We start from the raw sequence: 9,387 nt of genomic DNA, 5'->3' as shown, positions 1-9,387 counted from the left end.
TTAGTTATGAATGCCATGCAGTCTTAGGAACTCATTTAATCCCCTTTCTAATGATAAACATTTCAATATTTAAATGCAGTTGTTATTCTTGATCTACTTATATCTTTTCATGAATCCAAATATATCCTGATATGGCTTCTATTCATCCCAGTGCTTTTGTCCTATGAACCCGAATATGTTTCCATTATACCTGGAGGTCAGCAACTACTTGGATAGTAGATCGTCTGCAAAATCAGTCTGCATGGAACATCAACGCTCTCTTTCACATGGCTGGCAATAAAAAATTTGCAAGACACGGTGAGTACAGAACACAAGATTCTGCTACTGAAAACCTTTCTCCAGTTGACATTATCCCACGAATTAGAAACAGGTGACCATGGCTAGCATCATGACTATGAGCCCACAGAAATTTTCTTTACTGCCATCCAGTCTTCTGCATATTAACAGGTGTCAGGAAACTTCCTTTGCATGGGTTTAGGCAGCAAATATTTCGACTTTCAGAGCTTTTACAACTTTTCAATTGCTGTTGGAGCACAAAACAGCTAGGGCTGATTTGTGAACAAGTGGCCGTGTTAGAATTAAACTTGCTAAAGTCTACAGTCAATCTGTTATACTCATCATTTTAATGAAATCATCAGACTTGTTCAAAACAAGAAACACAAAATATAAATAAGGAGCAGAGTAAAAGATGGAAAGGAGTACAGAGATAAGATATGCCACGTGTATGTGCCAACTCCACACAAGGAAGATAATCATTATGCGGTACAAGCATGTGCTATCAACATTTTTTTTTTTAAAAATAAGGTCAGTGAAAAATGTGTTGGTATGATTTGTTTTACTTAATGAATCTGTGTGGGTTACTGGTGACTACTATATCCATAATGTTTCACACAGATTTCCTTAATGAACAACTGTAGAATCTTGCTCGAGGTTGATATCAAGTCTGCTGGACTATAGTTTTTGGGTACCACTTCTTTTTACTACTTGTAACTATGCTTAACCAATTCCAACCCTCAGCATGTCTCCCCTGTCTCTCAGAATTACCTGGCATTGGTGTTGCCTTTTTTTGGTTATTGTTTTTCTTTGGTATTGGAAACATAAATCCCCTCAGGCAGGGAGTGATGCAGTGGGGCCTGTTCTCCCTAGCTAGAGGGGGGTGACTGTGTGTGTTTCTCTGCTATTCTATCTTGGTGTCTTGAAATCGGCTGTGGTAGGACTATTTGATATACAGATGCCAATCAATAGCACAGATCAGAGCCTCTCTCCCATATCACTGCACCCAGCATAAGTGAATCATTGAGGAGAGCTAGCTGCTCTCTTATAAACCTTGTCCCTTATTGTGGGTTCATTTCTCTCTCAACAGTATTCCTCTCAGGTATTTTAGCCAGAAGAAATTTTTATTGACATAGAAAACAGAAACAAGATAACTTGGAAAAGTCCTTGAATTCTCTGTCACCCACAAGTTATTGGATTCAGACAGAAAGTTTTTTTCCTTGTTTTCCTTGCTTTGAACACAGCTATAAAACACTTTTCAGGTTACTCTTAGCATATCTGGAAAGCCATAAGTCACTGTAAGAACTTGACCTTACTAACTATATTCTTGGCAGTCTGTCACTTCCTTGTATAGTCTTTCTTGATGATATGCCTTAGCTAAGTCTTTTGTCTCTGTCTTCTGCACTGTGTCTTTAGATAACTCACCATTTGCCCCCACTGTGATTATTTGCGTGGCCTTGCAGATTGCCAATTCTAAGAATGAATTTGAGACTTTCAGAAGACTCCCTAAGTTAGGACTGAATATCAAAGAGATATTTAACTCAATGTAGTTCACTTACTAGGGCGGCACTTTTGCTTTAGCATTTGGTAAGAGAACACATAAAAATTTTGAAACCTCTTTTGAACTTTGTTCACTGACAATGAACCTGGTTCCTGTTACAGCAGACCAAAGCCAATGACACTAAAACCCTCTCTCTCACATCCACAATGTGCCACAGAGTCATAGATGGTCTTGGATAATTAGATGCACTGGATGGCAATCAATTGCAGTAGCTGAGACCTGAATCTGAGTCATTAGCTTCTCTTTGAAAGAAAAAGCATCATTCAGTGCTCTATCCTCAGGTTCTGCCTAGATAAGTGTCCTTAATATGTTGCTAAATAGTATAAAAACTTTTCTGTACCCAACAGTTGCACTTATATGTTCTTCAATGTCCTGCACATTTTGGAAACAGTGATCCTCTTTCAAGCACTGTCTTTGGTGTAGCCTTCTTTAAGAAAAAGCTACAACAAAATTTTTACTGCAGAGTTACTTGAGAGATAAACTCAGGAAGTAGTGGTAAGGAAGACAGGAGATGAAGTGGTATATAAGCAAGGTAGTATTACCTACTGTGTTGGGAAATCACTACATTGTGAAAGTCACACTGGATTTGATGGGAGACAAGATGTATTAGTGAAAGAAGTCTTTAACATTCCATACTAGGAAAAAAGATCCAAGTAGCAAAATTCTCAATGTGCTTTTAAAATCCATTAATAGAAAATCTGATTTCCAAAAAAATCAACAAATTATCTTGAAAATTTCTATCATAAGAAATAAACCATATTTCACCTTATACCAGGAGGTCTCTGAGTGAAAGTCTTTGCCTTTGCTCTAATTATGTTACATTATTCATTGTACTTGATGCATTAATATTAGTCATACCAAACTGAGTTCTTTATTACCAGAAATATGTGATATACATTTTTGCACTATAAATGTTCAGATTCAATAGGCAGATGGTAGCTACTGAATTCCCCAAACTACAGCAAGTTAAATTTAAACACAACTTGATGGTTCACACATTTGTGTAAAGGACTTGGATAAACCCAAATTGAATTTGATGACATTTACAAATATTTGTACTGTCATTGGATGGTTGCCTCATTCTGATGTGATCTTTTTTTCTGTTTCTTTTTCTAGGTCTTTCAAGGGTAGTGATTGCTTGAATTGATCAATGGGAAATGAGCTCACAGATGTAGCCCTTTACACTATTTCTTTTATTGACTTACGGCTTCTGCTTCCAGGACAGGAAAAGCTGTGAGCACTGCATACTGTGAGCTATGAGAAGCGTCTGTATGTGTAAGACCTCAGGAAACAGCACAGTCTTCTTTCTTCTCATTGGGGTTTCATTTGGGATTAAAGATTTTGAAAAATGATTCCAAGGAACAGTAATCTTATAGTAAACTCCACATAGTCAGGTAAGCTGGGACAAAAGCAGTGCTTACAACCCTTTAAATGGAAGTAGCTCATCTAATTTTAGGAATGTGAGGAAATTTTATATAAAAATCTAGATTTCTGGTTATCTTAAAAAATTGAAGATATGACATGCCAATGATTGTATTCTCACCTGGAAACAAATTGTTTCAGTGTCTTAGAGCATTAGCATTGTGACTCCCCACATGCCTAAATGTATAGATGTATAGATAGATTGACCCTCTTGTCTAGTCTTTCTTGAAGATGCAGCACACATATTCTTTAGTGTATTAATTTACCCAGCAAACATTTCTATTTTGTTCTGTTTAGATTTTTTTCCAAACTGCTTGTGATGGTAGAAGTTTTCCCTATGCATTTTGACATATACTGTTTTGGACAATTCTTTGCTCATATGAATTTTATGCTACCTTCTCAGACAATATTTGTGAAAGTGGAAGCCTGGATTTTGCAATAATGATTCTATTTCCACCTCCGGATACTTTCATAGGCCTTCAAAATACAGAATCAAATTTTCTGGCTAGAGTGTTTACATATTCAAACAGACTTTAGGCTGTTTTAGGAGAGATGAAGGAGCCTCTCAGTTTTACCTGAGGTTTAATTTTTCAAAGTCCAGACTTTGGGTCCTCATTCTGCTGCTGATCTAATAAGAGGCCCTAGCAATACACATACCAGAGAAGAGGTTTTAGAGAAAACAGATACACTTGCAAGTGATGTGATAAGTGATATGCGTGTAAAGTACCATTATAATTTCCTCTGGAAAAAAACATTTAAAAGGCTTCTCCTTTTTATAAACATCAGCTAAATAACGAAAATAAGTGATATATTATCAATTCTTCTCTTTTGGAGGGGTGAGCTCCATGTGTGATCATCTCAGTGATCCCCATGGAAGCCCCAAAATGGGATTGAACATTCCATTTTCCTGGCTGAGGACATTGAGGTTATAGTAATAAATTTCTAATTTTCCAGATATTAGGATTGGAAGTAGTAGCTATGATGAAAGCAAAGACCCTCCACAATTGGTTGTAGTTAAATGCAAGTCTCTGAATAAGATGCTCCCTGGATTTGGTTAAAGCATATCAGAAAGAAAAATGGCAAATAAATAGGACAAGTAGGTTTAGAAAGAAGTTATTAACCACTTTAATAGGGCTGTCCAACATTTGGTCACATCAATCATTCTGAGACCTAATTGATTTCATAGCCTTCCTATCTCACTAGACGAGATTGGAATACTCTAGGAAAAAGCAAATCAAACATAGAAAGAGGTGCCATGTTAAGACTTGTTGCTATAGCACTATGTCATTAATGATGCCAGCCTTTGGATTTAATCAGAGGACATTTCTGCAGTCTAGGACAGCCATACAAAGCCCTAAGTCATTGTATTTACAGGACTTATTAATACAGGGATCTACGTCCTACCATAACTCTGCCAGAGTCTTAATTGCATGGTGGAGCAGTTCCCTTCAGAATCCTCATTTTCTTATCTGTGGAAAAGCTAGTAGTTCTAAAAATATTTTCCTGGAAGAGGTTAGAACGGTTATTATATATCAATTGAATATAAAGTATGGGTATGTAAGCCAGGCTTGCATGCTAATATTGCACGTGGTAGAAAACAAGAAAACAGAATGATGTGCTTCCTTGGGCAGAAACTAAAGGAAGCGCTGACACAGCATCTTGAAGCCTCAGATTCCAGGAGTCTGCCTGCAGCTGGCCTTTGGCGTCCGCACCATGTTGGATTCACATAAGGGCACGTGTCTTCGCCACAAACAGAAAAAGAAACAATGAACAGAACAAAACTGACAAAACACCCAGAACTAAAAGGGCCACAGCAGCCTTCTCACATCGTGGTATTGGTCATTTCTTGAAGAGAATATATAATATTTCAAAATATTATATATATACATATATTTCAATGGTACAAAGGAACTGTAGATCCAAATTAGAAGATAGCTGATCATTCTTCATGATCCTACAACACTTCACTGAGAAAATTCTTTCCTGAACCCACTTTCCATGATGTCACCAACTCTGAGTCTTCTTGCTATGGGACATTTCATTACACAGGGTAATTGCACCGGTCATCTGGTATCCAGTCAAAGTGCAAGCATGTAATCCATTTGGCTTGTCAATGCATAAGGTGTTAAATTTTCAAAATATACTTTCCACAGGTTGTTTTTCCTTTGCTATCACAAATGCTTCTGTTAGGTTCTTGGATGAATCTGAAATCAAGAAAGAAAGACATTTCAGGGACAAAAGTGCAAGATGATGCCAAAGCTGTGACTTTGCAGAATATGAGGACTCCTTAAAATTATTTGCATTTTTCATGTGATCTGAAGTAAAAAGTCTTAAAAATTAGAGCAATAATTCTCAAGTGATGATTGAGTTATGTGGATAGACCCTATATTTTCACCAACACATTAATTTTTGTCACAACTGAAGAGAAAGATTCCTGGAGCAATATCTATCCAGAACTGGCTTCCTGGGCATGTTTCCTACCCAGTTGTAGAGAGCTTTGTCTTGAAAAATGCCTGTGCTTAGTTTAATGCCCTTCTATTGCTGTCTTGAATTTATTAGTAATTTTAGTAAGTTCCTTGCATTTTCATTTTGTATTGGACCCTGTGAATATTGTATTCAACTTGTGTTCATATGATGAGAATTTGAACTGAATATGCTATTTTATAGCTTTGCTACTTTGGACTATTGTAAGACTTTGAGGAGTGGAATTATAAAGACAGCGCTCAAGTTATACAACGTCTGTGTAGTCCAGATGAAGCTTTAGAAGCAGCTCTACTTGGTGACTCCATACTAGTGTGATCGCAAGCATTACAGAGTCCTTGACTTGACTGCAGAATGGATCCAAAAACACAGGCATGCAGGTTGTATGCACAGAGAATACTTGGTCTAGAGCATAAATAATGACTCTGCTGGAAGTATCGCTTTCACTTGAGTTCTAGAAAATAAAGTACTTTCTTTATCATCGCTTAGTTCTTTTTGGTTTTTGAAATTGGGTATTTTAGTATAGAGATGGAAGTCTGTTTAAGACTTTTGGGGTTAAGCAGGAATAAAAATGTTAAGAAATGACATTCAATAGCTAGTTGGGACCAAAACAGAATGTATGAGCATCTCTATACATTTAGCTTCCTTTGTCTATATGCACTTTGATGGAATTTAATACTTTGTTCAGTCTTCTTTCTTACCACATGGAGAAAGTGAAATTTGTAAAATTTTATTGAAATTGTCTTTAAAAACAATCTCTGTTCCATCCATTTCTGCCCAGCCCTAGGCCCTCTCCTCAATGAAAGACCAAGGCTCCATCATGTCCACTATAATGCATTCAGGACATCATTACACTGAATTTAGATAGTAGAGACTTGGACATATTTATTGATCAAAAAATGAGTGAATTGAGTTGGATCCAAGGGGGCATTTTGATGGTATAGATCAGCTTATTTCCATTCTGAAATTCTCTAAATCTCTCAATATTTTCCATTCTTTTAATTGCTCTTCCTTATTTTAAAATTATTTCTTTTTCAATAACAATACTATCATTTAAAATCTCTTTCTGAGGATTTTAGTATTATAAAGTTTAGGCTCCCAGGATATTTTAGAACTTACGGAATTTTGAGTGAAGAAGCTGGGACATACCAAAGCCTCTTTGTAATGTTACTTTCACCTCTTAGTAATATTAAAAGTGGTGGGATGATTAGAATAGATTTGTGTAGTCAGAGCCATCAGCTGGGAGCAGGGACCTAAGAAATTATGGACAACTAGTCATGGTGGATTTGTGTTGGACAGTTAAATAAAGCATCAATTTGAATAGACACGTGTTCTGATTAATTGGTCAACCTGATATCTGCTGTCTTCCCCTTTTAGGAAATAAAATTTGACCTTATATTGTGTGCTTATTGTTGATTTTCTCCCCAGTGTGAGAAATGTTCATGTCTCATGAATGAAGCAAATCCAAAGTTATTAGATACCTTCCAAGGTATCAGACCTCATTATATCCTGGTATTTTAATCTGATAATTTTTCTTTTCTTTTTCTTTATTTATGTATTTGTACAAGGTCTCACTATGCAGCTCTAACTTGTAGTGATCCTCCTATTTCAGCCTCCCCAGCACTGGGATTACAGGCATACACCCCCACACCCCGACTGGGTCACCAGCTCAGCACACCCAAGGGTGGGGCCGGCTCTGCATGTGGTGCTGGGGATCGAACCCCGATCCTTGCACTTGCCTAAACAGGTGCTTAGTTGGCTGTTTCTTTTTAAGTGACATCGGTTTTCCTCATTTCATCCCCTTCTTTTTTTTCTTACATAACTGATGTTCAATTTTTCAATGGAATTATTGAATTGTTACTAAATAACATTTTCTCTAAGCCTTGGGGAAGCCTTTCCAAATTTAGCAATTATTTCTGCATATGCAAGGTACAGATGTGTTTCTAGGATAAATCTTCCCCACTTCTCATTGTCTATTTGCTGTATTAATTTGAAGAAGTAAATAAGTATTGAAAAACACAGGAAACACGAGTAGTCACTATTAAGCTAGCCTTGCTACTATCAAAAACATAATTGAATGATCAGCCAGACAGAGTGTTTTAAATTCAGCCAAGAACGTTCAACCAAAGAAACAGCTTCTCACCAGGAGGGTGTGTGCTACTCACTTTACCCTACTTCAGATTGGGTCTTGAAAATGTTTGTAAAATTGACCATTCCTTTTTCCAGAGTAGCATGCAGGAGTTTGCCTCTGTTCTTAAGGTTTATTCTCCAAATTTTCCTTTGTCTGTGTTCTTCTCTTATCTTATTTCTATTTTTGTTTATATTGTTAACCAGACCCAACATTTTCCTTTGATAAAGGCCTATTTTCCAGGTCAGTTCACATTATGGGGTATCTGGCAGTTTAGATAAAATAATGAATTTCAATATTCTATCCTACTTATAAGACAAATACAATAATATTTTAAATTAGATTGTACATGGAAACATCTATTATTTATCTACTTTTTACATTTAAAATGAGAGAAACTTATTTTTTTACTTTTTAAAGATCATTAACAAAACAGAAATGATACAGAATTTCACTAAACAAGATGATAGGAATTAATCTTGTTTATAACAATGGTTGTTATATTGCAGATTGTTGTCTTCAAATGAGTTGTTCAGAATGCCAGATACAAGCATGTGAAATTGGCCAAAAGAATTTAAAAAGAGAAAAACAAAAGCATAAACTAATCCTGTCAATACACCAGTAGAAATAAGCAGTACAGTTATTTAAGCTATCCTGTGTTTAGTTTTGCATGTTAAAAAATCACCAACAGAGTAAAAAAGTAAAACCCACAAATTAGACAAAATTTTAGCGGACTGTCCCTCAAACAAGGGCTTTCTATCTGGAACATAGAAGGAATTTAAAAAGTCAGGCCCCCAAAATTGAAAGATCCGATCCAACAATGGGCATCCAAGGTGAATACATACTTCTCAGATGAAGAAATACAAATGGCAAATAAATATGTGAAAAAAATACTCAGGACCACTGGTCATTTGAGAAATGCAAATTAAAACAACACTGATTCCATCTCACTGCAGAAAGAGTGGCTATCATCAAGAAGTCAACCAATAAGAAATGCTGGAGGGGCTGTGGTGGAAGAGGGAAAGGAAGTCCCTCTGTTGGTGGGAGTGCAGACTGGTACAACCACTGTGGAAATCAGTGTGGAGATACCTCAAAAAACTTGTTTATCTACGCTTCAAAGACTCTGGAGAACTTTTTCTTTGTATTTTTTTCTTTTGAAAATAATATACCAAATAGAAAGGTTTTGAAAAATCTCTTCTTATATAGGGAGAGAGAATGAAGTCCTAGGAAGATTTCTGGCAATTATCTTTAGCTTGGAGTTACTTTAAAGAATAACAAGGGCTAGCCAAATAGTTTAGCGGATTAAAGTGCATGCAGGCAGGTGCAGGGGCACCTATTCCCATTCCCCCATCCTCCCCTGCAGTGCTGGCCCAGCCCCTGGGGCGCGCTGAAACAGTGATTGAGACTGGGCATGGTGGTGCGAATCCCAGCTCTTGGGAGGCTATAAACAGATGGATCACTAGGAGTTCGATCTAGTAGTGAGACCCTGAACACCCTGTAGATCCTTCACTAAAAATACAAA

The 9,387-nt window shown here is 36.8% G+C and overlaps 1 protein-coding gene across 1 annotated transcript in view; it reads right to left on the bottom strand.

The window, feature by feature from the left end:
- Positions 1-4,357: 4,357 nt before the first annotated feature.
- Positions 4,358-9,387, bottom strand: part of Fam19a1 (family with sequence similarity 19 member A1, C-C motif chemokine like) — a 657,514-nt gene continuing 652,484 nt past the window's right edge. The window contains exon 5 of the mRNA XM_004629485.1: positions 4,358-5,460. Coding sequence (XP_004629542.1) covers positions 5,443-5,460 — 18 coding nt within the window. The 3' untranslated portion in view covers positions 4,358-5,442. The remainder of the gene's footprint in view (positions 5,461-9,387) is intronic.

This window comes from Octodon degus, unplaced genomic scaffold (assembly GCF_000260255.1).
Source record: "Octodon degus isolate 3935 unplaced genomic scaffold, OctDeg1.0 scaffold00030, whole genome shotgun sequence".
NCBI lineage: Eukaryota > Metazoa > Chordata > Mammalia > Rodentia > Octodontidae > Octodon > Octodon degus.
This window is presented reverse-complemented; position numbering and strand designations above follow the sequence as displayed.